The 26,674-nt window shown below is 35.7% G+C and overlaps 2 protein-coding genes across 3 annotated transcripts in view; one reads left to right on the top strand and one right to left on the bottom strand.

Annotated features, from left to right (window-relative positions):
• The window catches only part of pcsk5a (proprotein convertase subtilisin/kexin type 5a), a 33,398-nt gene extending 24,821 nt beyond the window's left edge, over positions 1 to 8,577 (top strand). Inside the window, exons 33-37 of the mRNA XM_065284543.1 lie at positions 2,175 to 2,349; positions 2,627 to 2,844; positions 6,570 to 6,670; positions 6,823 to 7,018; positions 7,422 to 8,577. Of these exons, the coding sequence (XP_065140615.1) occupies positions 2,175 to 2,349; positions 2,627 to 2,844; positions 6,570 to 6,670; positions 6,823 to 7,018; positions 7,422 to 7,894 (1,163 nt within the window). The 3' untranslated portion in view covers positions 7,895 to 8,577. The remainder of the gene's footprint in view (positions 1 to 2,174; positions 2,350 to 2,626; positions 2,845 to 6,569; positions 6,671 to 6,822; positions 7,019 to 7,421) is intronic.
• A 1,494-nt stretch (positions 8,578 to 10,071) lies between these two features.
• prune2 (prune homolog 2 with BCH domain) lies at positions 10,072 to 20,023 on the bottom strand. 2 transcript variants are annotated; one of them, XM_065284539.2, is made up of 11 exons: positions 19,870 to 20,023; positions 18,362 to 18,438; positions 17,721 to 17,921; positions 17,320 to 17,496; positions 16,834 to 16,936; positions 16,122 to 16,253; positions 15,128 to 15,214; positions 14,943 to 15,041; positions 12,830 to 12,868; positions 12,632 to 12,679; positions 10,074 to 12,295 (listed from the first exon to the last, which is right to left on the bottom strand). In XM_065284539.2, the coding sequence occupies exons 2-11, from the start codon at positions 18,414 to 18,416 to the stop codon at positions 12,268 to 12,270; spliced, it is 969 nt and encodes a 322-aa protein (XP_065140611.1). In that variant the 5' UTR covers positions 18,417 to 18,438; positions 19,870 to 20,023; the 3' UTR covers positions 10,074 to 12,267. The 2 variants fall into 2 exon arrangements, with proteins under 2 accessions (XP_065140614.1, XP_065140611.1); XM_065284542.2 differs by lacking the exon at positions 12,632 to 12,679 and having other exon boundaries at positions 10,072 to 12,295.
• Between the last annotated feature and the right edge of the window lie 6,651 nt (positions 20,024 to 26,674).

Here is a 26,674-nt window from a genome sequence, read left to right as displayed (position 1 = left end):
ATGGTTGTTTAGGGGGGTTAAATCATTTTCTTTTAAATGAAACTTCTAGTCAAATAATCATAATAATAATTTAGGTCAAGGTCAATACACAGTATTTTGGCAGTGCCTGGGTGAGCTGTACTATGATTAATTTTCAATAGAAAATAGAAAATTAATATTAAGATTGAGTAGATATTTTGTTTTAACAAGCTGTCAATAGGCTACAAAGGCAGTGTGAAAGAAATTATGTTTGTGTGTTTGTACTATTTAAAAAATGCCATTAAGCTTTAAAAGGACACTCCACTTTTTTAAATATGCTCATTTTCCAGCTCCCCTGGAGTTAAACATTAGATTTTTACTGTTTTGGAATCCATTCAGCCGAACTCTGGGTCTGGCGGTACCACTTTTAGCATAGCTTAGCATAATCCATTGAATCTGATTAGACCATTTAGCATCGCGCTCAAAAATAACTCAATAAAAATAAGAGTTTTATATTTTTCATATTTAAAACTTGACTCTTCTGTAGTTACATCATGTACTAAGACCAACGGAAAATTAAAAGTTGTGATTTTCGAGACCGATATGGCTAGGAAATATACTCTCATTCTTGCGTAATAATCAAGGACTTTGGTGCCGTTCCATGGCTGCAGGAGGCGCAATGATATTATGCAGTGCCCGAAAATAGTGTTCTGCTATTGAAAGTTACCAAGAGGACTATTTTCAGGCGCTGCGTAATATCATTGGGCCTCCTGCAGCCATGGTACGGCAGCAAAGTCCTTAGGCTCTATCATACACCTGGCACAATGCAGGGCAATGCGCAACGCAAGTGTCTTTTGCTAGTTTCAACCCGGTGCAATTATCATACTCACGTTTAGCGAAACATTGTTTAAATGGCAAATGCATTTGCGCCCAATTTTGCACCTGGTCGTCCATGGTCGTTCTGGTCTGAAAACGAGGTGTGTACAGGTGCGATGTTGGCGCGTTGCTATTTTGAGCAACTAAAATAGACTACGCCATTGACCAACTAAAACCTGGTCTAAGGTTTAAAGTCAATGGACTTGTTTTTTTTTATTTAAAGAGTGCGTTAGTAATATGCGCCTATAAACGGGAGGACACCGCAGGTTTGCTAATCACATACATGAATGCGCAGCAGCACAAAAACGCTTTTAAATATGAAAGATTAAAGGATTGAAATGTAAAAGATTATTATTGAGTCTCTTGGACATATGTGAGGACTGATTATGAGCCGTTAGAAGGCGTAAAGAGCTGCTACACCTGTAGCCTGGTAAGTAAATAAATGCTTTGATTTAAACAAATACATCTATTTTAAAATGTTTTTAAAATTTTAACCTACGGATTTTTTGTATACGATGACTCTGTGAATATGGTGAGATGAGAAACATTGTAAGTAATGCTTTTTAAAAATCTCATAGCGCTGTCCGTAATGTTTGCAAATTATTTAATGAGATTACAATGATTATGTGGGATATCAATACATTTACAGCAATTAAAAGATTTGTACTTCTATGATTGAAAGAAAAGGGCTTTTAAAGGTTTTAATCCAAAAAATTTAAATAAAAACAACACTTTTTTAACATTAATTCTTAAACTGGTGGTCTTCTTCCTTCAGGAAGAAGTTTTCAGTTTACAAAGTCTGTCATCTAAATAGGGATTATTTAGTGCAACTGGCTTTTAAAGGGGATGAGAGGTGAGACTCTCATTGGTTTATTGCACGTTACGCCCAAAACACACCCATTACTCCTTATGAGAATAGGAACAACCCTTTTAGGCCGTCCACTCTGCACACAGACCATTTTTCCGGCGTTAAATTAGCAAAAGTGGCATCGGACACGCCCATTTAGACTGTGCGCTTTAGACAATGCACTTAGATTGTTAAAATAGGGCCCCTTGATTATCGCAACTTTTAATTTTCTGTCGGTCTTAGTACACATAGTACCGCCAGACCCGGAGATCGGCTGAATGAATTCCAAAACGGTAAAAATCAAATGTGGAGTGTCCCTGTAACATTATAGGAAGGTTATGGTATAGTGTTGCCAAATCGCCTCTATTAAATTGAACTCAAATCTCAGATTTTGTTTGCGTAGCATCCCCAACATGCAAATTATCACTTTTAAAACATGATTTTACTAGTTAATGATGTTTGAAAATCTTTTGAAATACCACTGTATCCACAGACGGCAGCTGTGTGGAGGTGTGTCCACTTGGTTTTTTTCGTGGAGAAAGCCAGCACTGTGAACACTGTCATCCAAACTGCATGAGCTGCATGGGACGACACAGCTATGAGTGTATTAACTGCAGAGATCACCTCTACAGAGATGTGAAAGAATGTGTGGACACGTGTCGCTCTGGGTAACTTCACAACAATACTGAATATGTAATGGTAGATGACAAATACATGTAAAAAATACTGCTTAATAATCAGTGATGAAAACCCTGTATTATATTTGATATCATCTTAAAGTGGTGTACTTTTGAATCATCCTATGTGTTTAGAATATATTTAAACATATAAGTTAGTATTAAAAAGTTGTAGACCAATATATCTCTGTGGCCAATATACTGCACAGTATCAGCCAATCAAATCAGCTTTTTTGAAAGTGTTTGGTCCTCTTACTACTGTATTCAGGTACTATGCTGCTGCTGGTACCAGGACATGTGAGCGGTGTGATGAGAACTGTGGGGAATGTATGCAGGCTGGAGCTGAGGGGTGCATGAGCTGCAAGGAGGGAATGATGTTTGTCAGGAAACAGGGCCGCTGCGTGTTTACCTGTCCTGATGCATACTACCACGACGCACACCACAAAACCTGTGAACCCTGCCACACCAGTTGCAAAACATGCACAGGTAACACAAGCAACTCAGGGTGTTATCACTAGCAGCATCAGACTGCTATAGCTATAATCTTGCTGTACTTTGGAAAGTCTACTGCTTTTGCAACTAGTATATGGTAATAGCGACAGAATAAATACAGTCAATGCGATTTTTTTGTGAAATCTGTCCACTCCAACTGGAGTCTGGACAAAACTGGAGTCTAACTCATGAATTAGCACTGAATGGCCCAGACTTAGGGTGACCAAACGTGCCATTCTTCCCCGACGCATCCCGTCCAGGATTTCGGTGCTTCTTCCGGAAGTCGTATTTGTTGACCGCATACGCCATTCAGTAAAAAACATAAGATATACAATCGTAGTTTCATTCTTACCTTAAAATGTAACGGTTGCTTTTCTGTAATAATAATAATAAATTAATAATAAAATATATTATTAATAATCCTCTATGACGTATGCGGTCGACAAATACGACTTCCGGAAGACGAACACAAAATCCTGGACGGGATGGGTCCGGGAAGAATGGCACGTATGGTCACCCTACCAGACTGAAATTTGGAGCCAACGTCTTGTTTTTCAGACAAATAGATTTTTACAGCCGGTGTTGTCTTGTATATTTAAAGTAGGCATATATCTTCCTAACTTTAAAGAACTTTATATAATCTTCTGTTCTTTAAACCTTAGTGTGCTGATAATTGTGTTAATATTAACTAAAACTACAAATTAATTAGCAAGTAAACTAGATAAACCCTAAAAATTTCCTCAGAAGCATTAACACTCATGGGGCGGTTTCCCGGACAGAGCTTATCCTAGTCCCAGACTAAAATGCATGTTTGAGTTACTTTAATTTCAAAACACCTTGTACTATGAAGGTAATTTAGCGCCTAAAAGATTTGCATGCGCAGGATAAAATTTATAAGAATGTACTTAACATTGCAAGCGTAAAATAATAACAATGAGTCATCAGGAGCCTCATTTCATAGCCCCTCCTTCCCACCCGCGCTTGCAAACTCAAATCAGTGAGAGAATTGTGACAAAACTGCAAGCGCAGAGGGACCAGCAGATGTCAGGTTATTTCAGGAAATAGTTTTCCTCCGTATGCAACAAGTCTTTTACAACTGGTTTATTTTACACACAGAGACAGATTCTGCGTGATTAATTCATATTTGCCATTCATGAAAGTGTGTTTTTCATTGCACACCAGTGTTTGCAGACTTGCAATGCTTTTGGCAGTATTTCAGCGCAAAAAAACGTGCCAAAAGTGTAAGCGCGGAAAAACTGAGGTCAGGTGCATACAGTTCAAACTTATTTAGTGTAAATATGAAGTTTCAGTTTTACAAAACATGAATTACACGTACAATTAACAGTAGTATGTTGCAAAACTTGTTTTCTTACGCTTGCAACTTGATTTACACCTTTACAAAACTGTTTTTGCACATGCAAATTTATTTTACGCTTGCAATGTTAAGTACATTCTTATGTACTTGCGCATGCAAATCTTTTAGGCGCTAAATTAACTTCATATTGTACTGACATATTTTAACATATATCAGTGCCATTGTTTTGTCTCAAGATGCATACCAGTATAGTTTTTGCTAGTTTGTAAAACATTACAGTACCTAATACAGTTTGAAGTCATAAAACAGAGGCATTATGATTTAAATCATTTAAAAGGACCATTACTCCTGTTTCTTGAGGTTTGTTTAATAGAAACCGTTTCTAACCTAGAACCCACTGCTATTCATCAAGTCGCATTGCCAATTGTTAAGGCAGAAACTGATTTATGGCTGTTTCATAGACGGTGACGCAGAGAGCCATGCCCTGTAAAAACATCTGTGTTTGCCCGATTTCCGCATGTCTCCAACTGAGTAAAGTAGCGACTGTCTATGTTTTTTAAGATGTATTTAATAATACTGTATAAACCAATCCTGCGGGCCAGATTGGACACTTCTGCAGTGTTGTGCCTGAACGAGTTCATTGAACGAAAGTTCATGAACTCATTCATATTTTGGGCAAACGTGAACTGAATGCACTGTATTACTGCCTGATGAATGTTACTGTGAACTCGTTCATTCTGGTGCTTGTGAACGGCGCATGTTCTCTCAGTTTAACGTCGTTCAATAGGATGCCAGATTTCTATAGAGTCTTCCAGGCGAAAACCCGGCTAAAACACACTGTAAACAGGCATTATGTGTAACAGAAAACACACCCAATCTGGCAACACCAGCATTTCACGGCTGCATGCGTCATCAAAACAACACTGACTCTGGACGCTGCTGAAATCCCTGCCGTGCCACTCACAGAGTTTAATATTAAATAACATTATATTTGTCCTAAATTGTTAACGATTAACATAGGCTGCTAACGCATATTCTGGATCTTGAAATAGACCCTGACTAAGCTCACGCTATTTAACGTGCATGTGCGGTCTGCGATACCTGCGAGTTGTCATACACGCGACGCCTCGCATCGCTTCTCAGAAAAAATCATTAACAAAAGTGTCCTTTTAGGGTAGTTTATTTCTGATAATAAACAAAATAAATAACAAGTAGATTACCTAAGTTCAAATCATAGCTAAAGTGTATCAAAAACTACTTTGTAGAATTAAAGTATACAATGTTAACTACAGATTGGTTAACTCTTCACATAGCTGTGATCCATGATCATCGCCTCCCATCGTCTTTAGGAAACCAAAATATGTGTTATTTTCCAAAAGGTATTGGTTCCAGAGTTCAGTTTAGCCACTAGACCATTAAACAGTTTCCTCCAGATGCGTCACCACGACAATGTGTGTTCTTCCGATGAAAGTGTCTATATTCCTCGTACACTACCAAGTTTAGGGTCACGTCACTAAAATGTTTCTCCTGATTATGATATCAAAAATCGAACCCAGTCTCACGGAGTTGCGTATAAATAGCATGAAGTGTGAAAACCGTGCAATACTTCCCATTAAGTGAATGGGAAGGACTGGGGTATCAAATGTATTGCACATACATTTGATACCCCAGTCCTTCCCATTCACTTAAACGGTGCATCTTTTTTGTCGTTTTATTTATTGGTTTCTCGATTTTTTAGCCAGTTTTTACCATTTTCGCTTGGGTTTAGGGTTAGAACAACTTTTTGTTATATAAAAATGACATCCTAACCCAAACCCCAATTCTAACCCCAACTCCAAGCGACCATGGCTTAAATATAGACAAAAACACGGACAAACCTGTATACAGTATTAAATAACGTCCTCAAGCAAATCTGAAATCAGAAAAAAATTGAGAAACCAATAAATAAAACGACAAAAAAAGATGCGCCGTTTAAGTGAATGGGAAGGACGGCGAATCATATGCACGCCAAATTGAAATTTGCCGTATGTATTGCACGATTTTCACACTTCGTGCTATTTATATGCATCTACATGAGACTGGGTAGCAAAAATCATATGATCTAAAGTTGTATGCTTAAATGTTTAAAATAGTTTTCATAGACAAGAATACAATTGTGCTAACACAATAATCTTTATTAAAACACAAATATTTTACTTAAAAATGTTTTTGAGAATGATAATTTCTAAAGACCAAAAAAATGAAGGTAAAGCAGCAATACTGTTAATGTCAGTGAGACCTCAAGAAGCTAGATTTAATTTGGATCTTTTTAGTTAATTCTCAAATGTATATTTCTGTCTTCAATTGATAAAGTATTTGAACATTTTAGTACCTTTTTTAACCCTCATGTCATATGTAATGGCAGGCAGACGTCTTGAGGATTGTAATTCATGTCGTCCAGGATATACACTCTCACAGGGTCTTTGTGTGTCACCTTGCATGATAGGAGAGTATGCTGTGTCTGAGGTAAACTTCTATCCATCTGATTCCTATGTGGAGTAATTTATTCAGACATGTATCCAGTCACTTTTGTTTTATATACATTCATTTTGACTTAACTACCTCAAAATCCTTTTGTAATGAATGTGCTCATCAGACTGTTTACCATCTCTTTGAAGGATACAGGCTATAACTGTGAGCCATGTGATGCGTCCTGTTTGGAATGTAGAGGCCCTGGATCACATAACTGTACCATGTGTCCAGAACAATTCATCCTGACAGCAGAGGGGCGCTGTCTGCCCTGTTGCAAAGACACACAAAAGGAAGACAACGCTGATGTTCAGGAGGACTGCTGTAACTGTACTGAAACCAGAGGTAAATGGACATAGAATATTTGATTTTGGTGCCATTTCTGTGCCATTGGTTTCATTAGTGGTATTAAAAGTGTCTGATGCTCCTAAAGTGAAAACTCTGTCCCTCATGTTGTTACAAATCAATGGGAATGTCTAGCTCCAAAAGTAACAGAAAAACACTGTAAAAGATTTCCATATAACATACAGTGTGGTAATTAGAGATCATCTTAAATCATTACATAGGTTTGCTTCATTTACTTTAAAACAGCATATCATTACTGCCATCTGTCACGCATCTTGCAGCTTTACAGTTTACTGAGAGATTGTCATTCATAAGTGAGCTATCCATTTAATAGTTTAATAAAAAAAAAACATAAGTTGTCCTCTCTGTTTTTTTTATTGTGTATGACTTGTCTCTGTTTAAGGTGTGTGTGTCCTCAGCACAAACTTTGCCTCCCTTAACCACGAGGAAGAGGAGTACACAGGAAACCTTCCACTTTTCATCACAACATCAATTCTGCTTGTCATCGCCATCATTTCTATAGTAATCCTCATTAAGCGTTCCCTATCTAAACGGCCCATGCCTGACACCCCTTTCCCCCGGGGATATGAGAAACTGGGCCATGGTGGTGGTCAAGAAAGCTTCCACCGAGGTACGACATCATCCACCTACGGAGGTCACACAAGCTCTAGTTCAGGACGTTTCAATGAGACGAAGCTAGTGGACTTCAGTGATCGGAAGGGGAGTCGCGATGATGACGACGAAGATGATGAAGATGAAGATATTGTGTACATGGGGCAGGATGGCACCGTGTATCGTAAATTCAGATATGGGCAGCTGGGTGATGAGCAAGAAGATGAGTTAGAATATGACGATGAGAGCTATAACTTCCGATAACACCTTAAGGTGTTTAAACAGTTAGGGGAGAGCTTTATCTTAGTGAAATACGAAGTTAATGGGTCAGTTTTCAAGATAAAGACGACATTGTTTTAATTAATAAAATAATTAATTGGAATTTTTTATTTAAAAAGTTTAGCAAACCCTTTTCTACATTCTTGTAGCACCTTCAATTTGTAATATTACACTGTCAGAAAAAAAGGTTTAAAATTTTACCTTTTCTGTCACTGGGGTGGTACCCTCAAAGGTTCAGTTTTGTACCTTTTTGGCTATACAACACATTGAAATGTTGTACCTTTTGGGGTACATTATTATACCTTAAGGACCTATTGTGTACCTTTTAAGGACCAATTTTGTACCAAATAAATGTTAGTGGTACAAAACATTGAACTGTACCTTTAAAGGTACAAAATAGGTCCTTAAGGTATAATATAAGATTTCAATGTGTTGTATACCCATAAAATGTACAAAACTGAACCTTTGAGGGGACCACCCCAGTTACAGAAAAGGTACAATTTTAAACATTTTTTTTCTGACAGTATTGTAAGTGATAGTTAGAAGATATTGTTAGCCCATAATCCTTTTTTGGCCCTATTGTTAATATGTTATTGTTCATTTTTTGGCTATTATTTGGCAATTTTGTTTTTGTTTTAACTGTGTGAGTGATTTTCATAATGTCTGCAGTACTGCAGTAACTTGTAATTCACCTTCTTGTTTCTGGTCATAATTTTTGTTGTGGTAGTTTGTCAGTCTTGAATTTTATTAAAAGTATAACATAATGAGATTACATTTGTTACATCTATTTTGGCACATTGATTGGGCTGCCAAAAGTTTAGACATTTTTGCACAAAAACTAAAAATCTGAAATTTCCAAAACAACCCAAATCTAATGCTAAAATAAAAAAATAATAAAATAATTAAAATATTTAAAAATATCTATCATTGCATTATGCAAACTTTCACTTACAACTCAAAAATAGTAGGCATGCAGTGTACAGTGCAAATTATAGATGATAGATGCATTGTTAACATGGCCATAATATATTAAAATACAGTTTCAGATGTTATCCAGCTCCATTTTGCCATCCTGTGCCTGTCAGATGTCATAAAAACAAACCATACTTAACCATACATAATTACGGTTAAACATAAGTGTTCCTAAAGGAGCTTTTTTAGAATTTATGGCTCTATAGAAAACCTTTAACATACACAGCACCCTTCTGGTTCCTTTTACCCATAAAGGTTCCTGTTACCTTTATAGTCTTTTAGAGTTTTTCCAACACAAAGTTGAAATAGTTATTTAAAAAAAAAAACTTAAAATGTGCATAGCAACCAATTGATGAGCTTGATATTCTGCTGTTTTGTGATGATCCAGATGAGTAAAACCTTTCAAACTATTTTCATTTTGTAACAAATTTTGTCTAAAGCCACTACAGGTACAAGCCTGTAATTTAGCTAAAAAATAGACATAAAAATAATTTCCACAGAAACAGAAACCTTCCTTCAAACAGCAACGTATTAACTTTATTTAAATATTACTAAAAAATCTAATGGTGACATGGTGGCCTAAGCACTGTATATTTTCTTTAAAAATAAAGTTTTAAATTATTTTGCATAGTGACCATAGTAGAATACAACTGGAAAATACAGGAAATGTATGCAGTATTAAAATTATAAACCAAAATAACCTCGTTCACACAGCACTTTGGTCCCAGAAAATACCCATAAAATTGCCAGAAAGACTTCTGTATGAATGCAAACATGTCCTGTAAATGTTCTGAGATTGCTCCCAAAAAGAAAACCTAGTAACATTCCCGGAAAACCAGGAAAGTGCTGTGTGAATGAGGTTCAATATGAAGGAACAATAAGGGGTGTCTTTTGCAGAGCTCCTGTGCCGCGTAACCCTAACGAAAATTAACCATGGTTTTACTACAGTTAAAACCAAAAAACCTGCAAGGTTATGACAAAATAATCATGGTTTTCAAAAACCACAGTTACACAATGGTTACTGTAGTAAAACCATGGTTTTGCTTATAGTTATAAATACACCAACAAAACATGGTTAGGCGTACTACATTTTTTTACCACAAAAAAAGGTTAATTTCCGTAAGGGAAACGGCCTTTAAGATTTCACGTGGACTTCAAAAAAGTAGTGTAGATTTTCAATATTACATAGTGGTTGTTTTGGCTAATTTGTATGAATTTGTATGAAGTGAATCAACGTCACAGGGGCAAAAGTAAATTTTACAAAAATGTACGAATGTGGTAATGCGAATGAATGAGCCACCTCGTAAAATATGTGCAAATTTCCACAATTATTTCCAAACAACATATAAAAGTGAAATAAAATTTAACAAAAAAGTCACAGGTATTAAAAAATCATCATATTTATATAGTACCACACATAACTGTTTAGATAAAATTTTTATTTATTAATTTACTCTGCATCCTGATACAACACATCTCAATATGCTCTGCTACAGAAGGCCTCTGGATTAAAGTTTTTATCTATTCATATTCTTTGATAGAATTTCAGAAGGATCAAATATTGACAGCCATGGACACATGCAGTAATACAATCACCCACAAGATGTCTCTCAATATACATTATTTTCACACTTGGACACTTATGGTGAATATTGTACAGCGATCTTTTTAAATCCCTTAATAAACTCAAACTGTTTGTTGAGAAATCTAACAGCAAATAACACAAATACACAAACGTACATCGACATACACACCTTTACGCATACATACCTTCACACACACAGTACACATTGACACAAGAGGTGTTTGGAAATAGATAGAGCAGTCACAAAGAACTTTAAAAACCTATGCATGCTCACAGGATTTTACAGACCATTTGATTGTGTCAACTATTTTATACATGACATACACGTATTTAGACATCAAAGTTTTGAAAGATCTAGAATAGATTTGTAGTGCGTATAGGGCACTAAAGAAACTAATGGATCACTATGGCTTCTGATTCTTAAAGGTAAAGTATATAATTTCACTAGCGGCATTAAATGAAAAAAGTTACCAGAGGAAAACATGAATGTTGTTTGTCTGTACAAAACACTCACAATAGAGTGGCTTTTTTGTGTGGCGGTGCCCGCAAGCACTAGCTGTCATATCACCATCTAGGTTATCTATATAGTCTGGCTATGAGTAACCCACTTTTAGCCAAAATAAATATCATGTAACCTCAGTAAACAATTATTACAAGGTGTTTGGTTTTTATTGGTTTATTCTATTTCATTTATTTTTGGCCTATGGTAAAACTTTTATTAAAGTTTCACTGACAGCCCAAGTTTTGCCTTGTTTTATCCTAGACGTCTGGGCTGTGTTTGTACGGCTATTAGACATCTTTTAAATGCAAAATTGTTTGCTGGGTGTTGCTATGCAATTCCTCAGTCGAAAGAGCAAGTGTTTCCCAAATATGGCTCAGGTCCCTCTGAAAATATCTTTGAGATTTTTGATACTGTTTTTTTAAGACAGGACAAAAGTAAATAGCCCACCTCTCCTTAAAAAGCCATCTGATTTGATATGTCATTCACATAAGTTTAATACGTACACCTGAGTTAAAAAAAAACTATTCAAGGGAACTTGTTACTCTTTACATTTTCATGAAGTCATCCTAAGATTGACATGTGGTTGTCTCTGCAGGTAAAACTGATGGTAAAACTACAAACTTTACCTTTAAGTATACTACAAAGATTTTCTTCCTGATCAATTTAAATTGACTGTATAAAGTTTAATTTTAAACCTGACCTATTTTGTTTGTGATTATGGCAATGATTAACTTATATGTCGTGTATGTCTGATCTTATTTCATCAAAATACAATTTAGCATCAGAATGTACTGAGCTTACAGGTTATCAAGCATTGTCTTTATGTGTACAATAACCATGCATGCATTTACATTAATACATAGCAGCTCATGTGAGGTGGAGCCTAGCAGACAGAACTCATATGTCCAAACACTGTCTACTTTATACATGCTCCAATTATAAAAATATCTGGCTGTGAAAATGATGAGCCTCAGGGGGGAAATTACTATAAGATATTATTGCTAAGATGGCTCTCATGCACAATTTAAGTAACAAGATAACCTTGTGCAAGACGATAGAAGACAATGTTTCAAGCATTGGTTTAAGCTACCGTACTGTGGTACTGTGTCCTGTGGTGCTAATTCAGATGTGAGAAAGGATTTTTTTGTCTGACATTTTAAAGAATAAACTGTGTTGCATTAAGCTTAGCACTAAAACACAAAATACCTTCTTCTTTAAGATAACGAGATTATTGCATCCACATCCGTGCGCATTCATTACAATACTCAAAAGATAGGTGCAGGCAATGTTCTTGCGTCCTTATGAACTGCTTGCATTGTGATGAGCTCTGCAATACATAAAAATATGATTTCTTATCATATTACTAACCTTCAAATTTCATATTAAACTATTCTCAGGGAGGTGATATAATAAAAAACGTTTAAAAATAAAACAATGTTCATATCCAAATAATAAAGTCCCCATTAACACATAAATGAACCTAATTGAGTATTCAGCAACACGGTCTTCCCACTCAGTATGAAGGAATAATGAAATATTGTTACATATTTATGCTGCAAACCAATATTACAAGTAAACATCAGGACAAATAATGAAAGATATGGAAATGATGATGATATGACCTCTTTAACATGCTCCACTAAAAATTATTTAAAAATCTTACATAGATTCATTTGGTGAAACCTCAGTCCCTTGGAGAAAATTGTTAATTCTTCAGAAAAATAGGAAAAATATTAATAATAATGATAGGAAAAAGAGGAATAAGATAAATCATAGATTCATACAGTCAATACACTGTATGTCATAAATACGGTAAATGCTAAATAAATAATGCCACTATTGTGTCTTTTTAAATACTCACATAGAGCTCTCTGCTGCCTCCCGTAACTCTTCATCCAGTCTAGAGATACATGAACACAAGGTTTGAAAGCATTTATATATATTTATATACAAGGTTAAAAACATTTCTATATCCTACCACTCTTTCTATAGAAAGAAACTGAACAAGGTCAAGATATTATCAGAAATAATAACTTTTGTTGTAAAATTTGGTTTGGGCCTGTTTATTAGGGCCATGTTTTTTATAGTTTCAGAAGGTTTAAGATATATTGCACAAGTCATATGAACTACTGTATACTGGACTAAGTTTATGGCAGTCTTGGGTCCTTTTAAAAGCTTGCAGCCCCAGTACCAAATCATTGTAATTCTATCATTAAAAGTAAGGCCAGGCTCACACTACAGGATAATGTAAAGCGTTCCCTTTGGCACAATAATCTTAATTATATTTTGTAGTGTGCATGATTTTTAAATGTTGTAGTAATCTTGGTATATTTTTACAATAAGGTTGTAAGCATTGTAGTAAATGCTTTTACTAACATGAGCACACAATGAACAATGTACTATTAAAATTAATTAATGTTAGTTAATGTCAGTACAATATAATTCATGTTAGTTACAACACTTGATTTTATAAATGTATTAATACTACGTAACCACATCGAAAGGTCACACATTATTTATGTGAGACAAACACTAGCGGACCAAAGCTGACATAAAAATATTGATTAGTTTCATTGCATATACAACAATATATCGGAACGGTAATTTTTCTTCACACTTGTAAACACTGGAGTGGCAGTTTTGCATACGTGATGCACATCACAACGCTAGTGCAAGACAAGAAGTTGTGGTTTAGAAGTACTTAATACTGTTTTTTTTTTTTTAATGACTAAATAAGACCCTTATGCCTCGGTTGTGTTCGTTTAGAGCCCTTTGAAGTTGCATTGAAAAAACTTTTTTTTTTCAACTAAACAAAGAAAGACATGAACATCTTGGATGACATGGGGGTGAGTAAATTATCAGAATTTTTTATGAAAGACTTTTTAAAGATGTCAAATAAATCTTTGGGGTCCCCAGAGTACGTATGTGAAGTTTTCACTTAAAGGTGCAGTGTGTACATTTTAGCGGCTTCTAGTGGTGAGGTTGAAAATTGCAACCAACGGCTCAGTCCACTGATCACCCCTCGCTTTTGAAACGCACAGAGAAGCTACAGTAGCCGCCAGCGGAAAAACATGTCATCGATGGAGACCAATTAGTAAACAAAGTTTGTCCATTAAGGGCTTCTGTAGAAACATGGCGGCACAAAATGGCGACTTCCATGTAGGAGGACCCTCTGTGTATGTAGATAAAAACATCTTATTTTGAGGTAATAAAAACATAACGGTTCATTATTAATAAGGTCATTATACACCCCTGATAATATATTTTTGTATGTTATTTTGCATTTCTGTCAAGAGATCCTTCTCAAAACTACACACTGCACCTTTAAAATACCATATAGATCATTTATTATAACGTGTTAAAATTGCCACTTGGTAGGTGAGAGAAAAATGTGCCGTTTCTGGGTGTGTTCTTTAAAATGTATATGTTGATCTCTGCACTAAATGGCAATGCTGTGGTTGGATAGTGCAGCGGCATTATCATCTTCTGGCATCATAAGTGGAGCCAGATTTCAATTATCTATTTTTTTACATGCTTGCAGAGAATGGTTTACCAAAAATAAGTTACAGTACTTGATTGCTATTTTTCAAATTTTCTAGGTTGATAAAAGCACTGGGGGCCCAATAATAGCATTTAAACACGGAAAAATTCAGATTTTCATGATATGTCCTATTTATAGCAAAGGCAGTAAGCAGTAAACAGTGCCCTTTACCCCAGGTTAATAAATGCCTGTTGCTATAGAAACCTGTAATCACAGGTTTTAAATTACAGAGGCACAATTCCTGTAAAGAATCTCACAAACACATTTAACACATCTTCAACACACCCGCCAGTTATCTCTACCTGTTCTGCTCGTGATCAACGTACAGGCACATAATGATCTGTTTTTACTCTCTCACTGTACTTTATTTTCCAATGACAAAAATACACTGCTACATATTTTCTTCATAGATCGCTCATTAATATTTGCTTACCTGATGATGCACTCTGGTATGTGCACATACTCCATTGGGATGAGCTCCTCTAGTTCTGCTAAACTGTGCACATACTTTATCTTACTGCTGAACTTTGAGCTGGTAATGAAGCACAATTCTGATTAAAATGACTGTTTTGTTTTCTTTGCATTTGTTTACAAAATTTTGTATAACTATCACTGTACCTGATAAACGGTTTAGTGATGGCTAGAATTGTCCTTATGAACCATGATGGGTGAACGATGATGAAAGATTTTAAGTTCTTTCTGAGTCTGAAAAAGTGAAAAAATTATTACTTTGATTTTTTGTTTACTTTCACATTTTGAAGCTGTGCGTTTTCTACACATAGATAGAAATAATATGAATTTGACTTTTTCATTTAGGTAAAAGTCAGTTTTAAAGGAAAACACCACAGTTTTTCAATATTTTACTATGTTCTCACCTCAACATAGACTAATTAATACATACCTATCTTTTTTTTAATGTGTGCACTAATCTTTTTACAGTGCGTCGTGAATGTGTTAGCATTTAGCCTAGCCCCATTCATTCCTTAGGATCCAAACAGGGATGAATTTAGAAGGCACCAAACACTTCCATGTTTTCCCTATTTAAAGCAGCTACATGAGAAAGTATGGTGGCAAAAAAACAAAACTTGACGATTTTTTAAGCAGATAAAAAATATGAATGGGGCTAGGCTAAATGCTAACACATTCATGACAAGCTGTACACAGATTAAGTGCATGCATTGAATAAAGATAGATATGTATTAATTCGTCTAAGTTGAGGTAAGAACATAGTAAAATCCTTTAAGTAAGAAATATTTATTATCTAGCATACTGAATAATAATTGACAACGGGCCGTTGAATAATTTGATAATGATGCACACCTAAGATAGTAATCTGGCACAACGTAAAGCAGGTCACACTGCATGTGTGCATTATATTCAAATAATTCAAAGGACCATAGTCAATTATTCCACTTATACCACGCCCAGAGAGCAGACGACTGAGTCAGATCTGCTGATTTTGGCGCAGAACTGGCACGGTGTCATATGCTGTCCTGGCGGTTTCCACAGACATTAAGACATTACTCTGGTGGTTATTTAAGTGTGCGTTTGTCAAAAAAAATACTTTTTTCAACCAATCAACAACCCCATGGTATACATATAAATATACTACCTCCTGTCAATCATCTGGTAGCATCTCTTCAGCCAATTGAGGCCTGGCATTCTCCGGTGTGGAGTGGCTCCATTCAGGTAGACGATCATATAGTCCTCTGCTACCATGAGCTCAAGTGTGCTGATAACATACCTGAAGAGCCATTCATATTTATCTAATGTTAATACATATAATTCATTCATATACAGTACTGTGCAAAAGTCTAAGGCCCATCACCCTGAATTAGATTTGTTGTTTTTGCAATGTTATAGTGAGAACGTTTTTAGGGTAAACTCCCCTTCCACTTGAGCAGTGGCAGAAAACTGCAGGATCTCTTAAACCTAAATAAAATTAAATCCTAATTTCTATTTTGAAAGAAATTTGTCTTCTTACTTTATTCTGCTCAAAAACGCTCACGATGTGCCAAGAGAGGTCACACTAAACACCGACCATGTCTAAAGAAGACATTTTGTCCTGAAAATGTAATGTTTTTTGTACATATTTCCTGTATTTTCTGTTTGTATCTCAATAGAAAAGATTGAAAAATAAATATTGATGGACATTAAAACTTCTAAAACAACAAGTCTGGTGGTGGTGGCCTAAGACTTTTGCACAGTACTGTATATCAGGGAAGGTTTAACAAGGCTATGTTTATTACATTTTAGATAGGAATGCAAATGGCTACCCCAAAAATTCTAATTGAAATCTATAATGTTTTTGTCACTGAACTTACAAAAAGAGATTTTCCATTATGTCATGATAATCCTCTCTGTCACTGTCTGGAAGAAAACATGCAGCAAATACAATGATGGCATTGGTTCCATTGCCATAATAGCCTGTGTGTGAAAGGAATATTAAAGGTTAATATCCAGCGCCTGGATACACACAGCTGGAAGTCAGTCAAAAAAAAATTTGTAGTGTACTATTTAAATCGATAGAATTTTAAATAAGATTAAAAATGTGCATTTGTCACATGCCACATTTTGAAAATGTAAGTATAAAATAATTTGTCTAAATAACTGGTGAATATTTGCCAAAAAAGCTACCTATTCTTGTTTTTAAATCCCAGGACATTTGCCCACACACGTGTCCTTGCAATAGTTTTTACAAATTGAACTATATTACAAATCTTCTGTGGTAATCACTACAAAAAAAAAAACATATTTTCTTAAATAAGGGAAAATACTGTATTGGTATCATATGGTGATGATTTATGTACCTCCATGAGAGATGACTTTTTGGTAAGGTTCAATGCTCTTCATGTTAATGCGGTGCTCTTGTTCTCCAATGATGACGGTTCTCCAGAGTTTGGAGTCCTGACGCTCCTCTTCAGCACTGTATGTGGGAATGGGCTCAACTGTTTCTCTAACAGAATCTCTCTGAGCTGCTTTAGGCTCTGAAAAGATTATATTTCAATATTTTTCTCTTAAGAAAATAGTTTATTCTCCTTTCAATACTTTCGATATTGATTTTTGTTTTTCAATATTATTATTAGTAATAGTAGTAGTAGTAGTAGTAGTTATAGTAGAGTAGTAGAGTTATTATTATTTTATACGATATATATATTACTTTTCCTTACATTTTAATCTGATTGACAGACAAATATTATTTACATCCCACCTTCCCAGTCAATTTCATGATCAGTATATTCTGCCTCATCAGGTGTGTCCAGCTCATCCACATTGATGTCAAGATCATCCGGTGTGTCAAACAGGTCATCCTCACTTTGGTCCAATGATAGGCTTATTCGAGGTGCCGACAGCTTTTTTCTCTGAGAGACCCCGCCCTCTTGGCCCTGCAGTGGCAAGGATGTGGGCGGGGCTAATGAAAATCAAAATGAAAAGTGCTGCTATTAATGTTTTCAATATTACTTCAAAGTACTTAAAATTCGATGAAATTACTAAAGTAAATGTCTAAAAACCATTTACATTCATGTTTGTATGTCACAGTACCTGTACATTTTTTTTAGTTCAGTGTTGTTAGACAAGACGAGTAGAGTAAAAGAAGTCTACTTTTACTTTGCACCTCTGATTATTTTAAAAACTCGGAAGGGAAACCAAACCAAAACTTTTATCATTTTCAACAAGGTATTTGTTCCAGAGGTCAGTTAAGCCACTAGTCAGACCATTAAATAAACCTGCCCAGACATGTAAGCACGACAATGCACGTGCCTTCGATGAAACTGTCTATAAATGTTAAGGAATCTTTGTAAAAATAATATGACAACTTTAGTCAGATTCAATAAATATTTGAGAGGTTACCTGGTCGACCCTCTGCCCCCTCAGAACTCATCTTGCGTTCATGAGGCTGCTCCATCCCAACATTGCCAGAAGAGGAACTATCAGGAAAACACACAAAACCATCAGGTTAAATAAATATACAAATTAAAAATAAATGTTACATTACCCTGCTCACACATATCCATTACTTAAATTAACTTCTACAAAACTGTAGATAAAAGCACACACAAGAGAAAACATACTTAAAGTAAATCTAACAATACTAATAATAAACTATCTAGCCATTATTGTAATACACACTGGTTTAAATCTGAGCTGCCTAACAGGGACTCACAGGCAAAGAGCTGTTTGCAGATAAAATGCTGATAAAATGCATATAATCGTGTACCCTGTCAATCCGGATATTTCGAAGCTTTCAGTATGTTGTAACAGAATAGTGTAGCACAGGTTTTTTTAACAGTTACTGCAGCTGCAATACCCAAGAAATTAACTGACTGTCAACACAAAACAGGAAGCTATGCTTAATCTTATCTGTGCTAAAATTCTTGTCTTAACCATTTCTACATCGTCCATGCATGGACTTAAAAAGAATTATGACTTCTATAGATTTCATTCTGAACTAATGCTGTTTTCTACATAAACTCATCTTACATATGATTTTATATTGACTGAGGTCATGTCAACGATTGAAATTAAAGTTAAATCAATGAGTAACATTAAACCTAGATGCTCCAAATCTCAAGACTTTAGATTGGATTTCCCAGACCCGGTCACATACTGTAGGTGAAACCTGACCGACCCCAAACACACACAAACAAAGCTATGCAAATAGACAAGCCAGCGTTACACCAATGCCATATTATGCCAGATGGTTGTTATTCAACAGAGAATAAAGAAATCTTTGGAATAGCTACTAGCATACGGTTACTATTTGTACAGTATATACTGTGCATACTGTGCAGTTTTTCCTAAATGCATCGAATGTACAGAAAATAATCATAATACATAAGTGTAATAATAAGTATTTTCTAGCATTCTACAATGATGGATAAGGTCAAAAGGAAAAGGTCCACAGATCTCTTTATTTCCAAGACATTGGATTAAACCATCTGTCCATCCGCCACAGTAGGAAACAGGAGAAGGGGGCGGGTGCTATGCCATTAACATCGATCCCTTCTGTCATTCTCTCCTCCTCTTTTTGAATCCCTCTTCCGCTTCAACATTCACACATGCATTCACTAGTGAACACATAGGCAAATAAAGCATGAATTTGAATAATAGCCAAAGCAGGTCAGCCTCATTATGTAAAAATTTGTTGCATTCATCCTTGACAAAGAATCATTAATGATGCACTCAAAAACAAAAGCAGCTGCCGATGTCTTGCATCATAAAAGATGCTGGAGCTTACCAAACACAGATGCATAACAAACAGATGCCCAACCCTCCATCCAATTGCTCAGGGTGTAAAACACAAAAATGTATCTTGTTTCCATCTCATCCCCTAATATAATCCTTCAGAATGCACTCACCACAGCTAAATAACAGTTCTTTCCCTTCTGCCCTGGCTTTTAGATCCCAGGTCTGTGACTGTATCTCTCAGCGTCAGGGATGCTCAGCTCACTTGCTGCCGAGAGGTTCCACCATTTTGTGGTCATGTGATCCTCTCAAGCACCAAATAAGGGCATGATGCTGTTTTCTCCACCCTGAGCTCCAGATACAAACGAGTGAGTGAGACTCACACGCCTGTGCAGCTAAATGAAACTGTTGGGGTCTAACACAGGTGAGGGCTCAGTGAATCTGGCTGTGCGGGCAGGGGAGGGAGAGGACAGACATGGATGAATGGATATGAATGAGTCTATCTGTGAGTGCTGGATATTTCACCAAAAGCCCATAAAAACTATCCTAAACTAAGCTGTGAATTTTAAAGCAATTTTTATTTTTTTTATAATTAAGAATAATGCCTAAAATAATTAAATAAAGGTTATCTGCAATTGGTAATAAGAAAAACTGTATGTATACCTATGTACACATTGTTACAGTATTTAATACTGTAATTCTCTAAAGTATGTAATGTAGATCATGAGAATATTTATTGTATTGAATTTAAAAAAATTGTTTCATATATTAATGAATAATGAATTTTAATTAATAAAAATACATTTAATTTATACTCTTAACATTTTATTAAAATATGATTTTTAAAATATTACAAAATCTCTCTTTTGAGCAGGAGGATATTTCTCATCACTGTACTCATTGAAATTTTAGGTTAAACTTTGTATGCTGTATATTTTTATGGGTAAGTACATTGAAAAAAATGATTCATTCAATTTACTCAATTTTTTTAAGGTAAGTGGTTGCAATCAATTTATTTAAGCTACATTTAAACAAAAAAAATTAGAAAAGCAAAACAAAACAAAAAACTTTTTAAGTAAATTGAATGAATCATTTTTTTTCAGTGTGTATATATGACAAGTAAGTACTGTGTATATAAAGAGCAGATGCAACATGGTTTATGATATTGACAGAATGCTCTCGGCACATATATGTTATATACTATTATACATGTTAAAGACTTTCGGTTCAAATCCTGACCTTAGGCCGATCAGAATCAGTTTGTTGGCAGAATCTGTTAAACAACACGTCGATTTTATTAGCCAAGTTCTTTAAGTGCATTGAAAAAGAATTAAATTAACAACACACGTACATGTATGTCAATGAGAGTTTTTTACCCAAGTTGAGTTTTTTACCCAGTTAAAGGACGTTTACCGAATATATTAGAATATTGACAAAAAAATTTAGCCTTTTACCTTTGTTCATAAAGGACAGTGAAACATGACTGGATTAAACTTCACATTTTTAAATAAACAATAATAAACAGTACTGTAACACTGCAAAACACTTCATTACATGCCATGCCAGCTGCAAATACCTGTACATTTCTGTATTTGTATACCGTAGGAGCACTCAAATACAGTTGTGTTATTTTCTCAAGGAATCATTTGTCGTTTTTACACACCACTAAACATCTGTAACTTCCTAAGAAATGACTGAAACAACCGTGTAAAATATTATTAAGCATCTATTGCTATGTGTTTTAGCACATTTGATAATGTTCTGATTTTAGATTGACACAATGTTGAGAGAAGTGTGTTATGTGTTTAGCTACTCACCAGGTCTCTGTTCCATGTGTCTTGCTACAGGAAGCAATGGGAGGTGCTCAATGACCTCTTACTCAGCAAGTGTTTGGTCCAATGTTCATTGCTACAGCAACTGTGCCACACCGTAAGGTTGTAAACTGTAATGTGTAAAACGCAACTGCTAGAAAAATGCAAGTTATTCACTTCTAGCAAACACTGTATCAAAGAAAGTAAAATAGAATCTTGTAGTTTTATACTGACTGGTGTGTTTACACTGAAAACTTCACTTTTCAATATGTTGAGGTTACTTTTGCATGTTTTCTTTGTTTATTGTGTATCTTGTGACCAATGCAAGGCTGTAATCAAATACTGTGACACTGTGTAGTTGAATCAAAAAGAGCAGAAAAAAATTTAATTGAAAAATTTGAACTTGGGAAACACTGTTAGTTGAGATAATATATGTTTTATTGTTGCCTATTGCTCTCACATCAGTAGTGATAAAGCATTTTCAGAAATGTACTGAATGGTGTCAGTTTTGAGAGCGAATGTTAACAGCAACTAGATCCATTTTAGTTTACTTATAGAAAAGGTACTGTAGATGAATGTTGACGTGATCAATTATCTGGTTTTAAATCACCTGGAGGATTAAAATGCTTATAAACAACTGATTTTATATGATTTTATTTCAACTTTTAAGACTTTTTTTTCAACCTTTGGTTTAAATTAAAAAAATGAAACAATTTTGGCATGAATCCTGCAGGTGCTAGGTCTACTCCTTTTTAACAAAGAGAACCCAGAGAGTCAAAGTACATAACAGTCTGTCTCAAGTAAAATATTGTAACACTGGTGTTCAATAGGGCTGTGTCAGCTTGCCAGGCCTTTATACATTGTACACCAATGATAGATAGATAGATCCTTTAATTGTCCTTGAGAGAAAATTTGTTTCAGGCTAGAAGGATTTTAAGCAACCCATCTCATATACTTCACTCTTGCAAAATGTTTGCCCTCTGGACATAGGTATGGGATACCTTATGGTAAATTAAATAGGTTCAAAACTAATTTGTGCTGATATACTATAAACATCTTAAGGCAATAATTCATCAAAAGAATTTTGATACAACAATCAAACTTGTATACCATGTCAATTAATTTACATAGAACGCAAAAAAATAGATTTGAGGTTGTATCTTTGCCAAACTTATGCATAATTTATTGATGTTTTGTGGCAGGGCCACCTAGTGGTCAGGCAAATGTTTTACATGCCTATAACTTCGGCTGTGGTTGACACAAGGTCACAAAAACACTGGTATTCCTATCTTTGTGGGTCTGTGCCACTTTTTGGCCTTATAACTGAACAAAACCTTAGACGCAATCAAGCTTTAAAGTCATACAGCTGTACACTCTTGGAAAGAATTTACACATCTTTGTGCATTAAGCTTTTATAGAGTTGGGTCCGAGTCCACCTTTGTCGAGTACGAGTCAAGACCAAGTCCTTAAACTTCAAGTCCGAGTCCAAGTCCGAGTCCAAAAGGGTCCGAGTTGGAGTCAAGTCCGAGTTCTTAAAGGCCGAGTCCAAGTCGAGTCCGCCCGAGTCCAGAAAGTAATTAAATTGAAAAAAGATACAAAATTTGTATTGTAAATGGTTACTTTCTATTAATACTTTAACCTTTCAACCCATTTAACCAATGGCAATATAAAATGTAATAAAAATACCTCTATTGCATCTTGTCATTGCCATTGAACATTTTTATTCTATGTCAACTAGTTTCCTATTAAAACTGATTTCAAAGAAAAGAAAGGGATATAGAGGTATCTTCTTTTTACCAGATGTCTTGCAAATAAATTCTCTATGATTTTCGTAAGCAAAAAAAATTATTGCTGACTTTGAGGACATCGTGCTAGCCACGCATTGATGTGTGTGATGTGTTTGTCTGCAAGTATGATGCGACTGGCTGCTGCCTGGCAGTGTGTTGCAGTAAAATAACAGGAGGGGAGACGGTCCCGTACACACTTCATATTAAATTTGGGTTGTCACTTCACCTTTTAATGCTTAATCCTGTTCTGTACACACACACTTCAGTAATTTACGGTATTTATGTACAAAAAAAACGAGGACCTGGCAACACTGCAAGACCGCGCGCTGTGAAGCAGCCTCACAAAAGAAGCGTACAATACACAACGCCCGGACGGAGGTTCATTGCAAAACACAATGCTGTTAGATTATTTTGGTCAAAGCTGTGAGTGATAAGCACGCGAGACGGCAGAACGTTGCAATGGTTATTTCTGTGTCAATCATCACATTTTCGGGAGTGAGTCTTGTTCCATACATACATGAAACGGACATTTAGAGGATTCACTCCCGCATTTAAATGCGGTTGTCACTCTCGAAAGTTTGCAGTGTGTACGAGACGAGACATTAATTAATTTCTCATCTCAAGTTCATGCTGTTTTTAATGTTGCACATGACGTGGACTCGACTGTACTCGGGATATTTTCAGAGTCCAAAATTTCCAAGTCCGTGTCAAGTCCGAGTACAAATTCACCCGAGTCCGTGACAAGTCCGAGTTCATTCAAAATTGTTCTCGAGTCCGGACTCGAGTCCGAGTCCAAGTTTGAGTACCCCAACTCTAAGCTTTTAACACATTATGTGTAATTTTAACACATTATGTGTCATTTTGTGTTGATTTTGTGTTCAAATAACAATAATAAATAAATAAATATATAATAAATATAACACAAGTTTTGTTAAAAGTGTGATGTTTCAATAATAACACAGATGGGTGGATTCTGGGACAAAACATTTAGTGTGTTGTCTCAGAATCAACACTAATCTGTTGTTTTTTAACACATTCGTTCGTTCTAACAGTGTCTTGCAGAGTTTCGTCATGCAGAGTTTCGTCATAGTGCCACATAGTGGTTTGAAAAATGGTTCATTTTGCTTCAAACTACTGCAAACTTAGATCTAAAATCATGGATAATTCCTTTCATGGCTTCAAGTACAATAATTGTAGAATGCCAATTCAATACCTAGCAACCAAACAGAGTACCCTAGAAACCGTTTAGCAAGACTTATATCTCGGTGTCAAGACATCATAGACATGTGGCTTGGAGTATATTAATTGATGGATGCCATTTCACTCCCTACCAAAGAGTACCCTAGAATAGTGGTTCTCAAATTGTGGGCCCTGTGATGGTGCCAGGGGGCCCCAGTTTTATGACATTTTATATGTCTCGTCAATTAAGAGAAAACGCTTCCCCGCCAATGACGAGATTTTCCGTCTTTCCGCAATACCGCTATTATCCACCAGGTGGCGCCCTTCCGCAACTTTTTAAAACCGGAAGTATTGCCCTATGGCAGTAATTCTCAAAGTGTGGTCCCCCCCAGTGGTCCGCCAAAAGATGACCTAAATTAGGCAAGTGTTTATACCAGGGCTATTCAATTGGCGGCCAGCGGGTCAGACCCGGCCCCCAAGGTAATTTGATCCGTCCCTTTATGTAGTCTGTAAAAAAGACATCTCTAGAATAAATTTAGTAAGTTAGACAACGGGCCCTACAGTTACGAGTTGATGCGCGTGCGTCTGTTTCATACAGCATGAGCTGCAGAGCGCGAGTCACGTGACTGGTGCGAGCAGCTGTGTCACGTGTATATATTCGCGGTTTGGTCCACAAGTTCAACGCGATCGCCTCCCCCGCTCGCGCCCGCGTCTCAAGATGCGATAGCTGACTGTGGTGAGTTAGGAGACCGGACTCTATGGCTGTTTTAACTTTATTTGTTGTATTTCCAGCTAACACTGCCTTTTCCGACAATTGTTGTCTGATAAGTCTGCTCAATTATGACTTGCTTATCAACAATGACATTTACGTTACATGTCTTAATAAATGAAACTGCCGTTTTTCCAAAATTCAAAGCATCGTTCTCACACAATAATGCAATTTAAACGAGTAACAGTTCATTTGCACCACTGTATGCGTATCGTGCTGACAAACATACACCTGATTTCACTGCTCTTGCGAAATCTAAAAACATATTCTGTCTTATTAGAAGCTAGCCTAATGTTTGCCAATTATTAAGATGGCTGTTGTTGTTGAAATAGGGCTACTGTAATAATTAGCTTTGACAAAAAACTGCATAAAACAATGTTATGTTCCATGTTATAAACTTTTTTGATATGTGCACTGAAGTGAGTAAATGAGTTAAATTCTCAATGAGTGTGATATGGATCTTATTTACCTATTTAAATGTAGAATAAAGCTTAATGTCAAGCATAAACTGAAAGCAGCTAAAATCCACAGATCTATTAGTTTTGTAATGTACTATTTTTTGTTTCATGTGTAAAATCCCTGTAATTTCAGTGATTTTGGACATTAAGGGGAATTTTTTTCAGCATTATATTGTTACCATAGATACAACCATAAACTTCACATACCCACCACCTCAGTTTTAAATTAATGGCTCTTTGGAATAACATTAAGTGGGACCTAGGCTGTTACAGTATGTTTAATTGCAGTTTTTTTTCACATGTGCAGTTTGTTGTTCATATTAAGCTGCAACTCATTTCACATTTACTTTTTCAAATTAAATAAAATTCATATAATAATTTCTGAACATAGCATTGCATTTGTGTTTAAAAAATTAGTTTTTGACTTAAAACAGTTGCATATTAAACTTAAATTTAGCTTATCCTTCCTATTTTGTTGTTTTTTTGGGGGCGTGTTAGAGTCAGATTCTGTTAGGTGGTCCTCAGAAAAATATTGGAAGATGAAGTGGTCCTTGGGCTGAAAAAGTTTGAGAAACACTGCCCTATGGCAAGCTGCTGCATGTCCGTGTCTGTTTTAAAGATCGCTCTGAATGGGATCTCTATGAAAAGTCCGTCACAAATATGGAATTATTTTTGCTTTTTGCTCAAAATATGGTGTTTTTGCAAAAACCTGACCATATACAAAAGCTGATTGCAAAAGAACCACTAAAGGTAGAATGAAACGTTTTTTTTTGTTTGAAAGCAGAGGGTCTGTTCTTTCATTTGGTATATTGTATGTTTATTTATTTAAAGAAAAACATTTTCTGGAAGGCATTAAACTTTGGTGAAAATCATGAAAAACGCTGGCGCTGGCTGGCAACTTTTTTTTAAAACGCTGGCGGTGAAAGAGTTAAAACGGTTGTGTTAAAACAACACATTTTGTGTCTAGATAAGGT

Source organism: Paramisgurnus dabryanus, chromosome 5 (assembly GCF_030506205.2).
Source record: "Paramisgurnus dabryanus chromosome 5, PD_genome_1.1, whole genome shotgun sequence".
NCBI classification, from domain to species: Eukaryota; Metazoa; Chordata; class Actinopteri; order Cypriniformes; family Cobitidae; genus Paramisgurnus; species Paramisgurnus dabryanus.
Note: the sequence above shows the minus strand (reverse complement) of the source record. Positions and strands in the feature narration are given on the sequence as shown.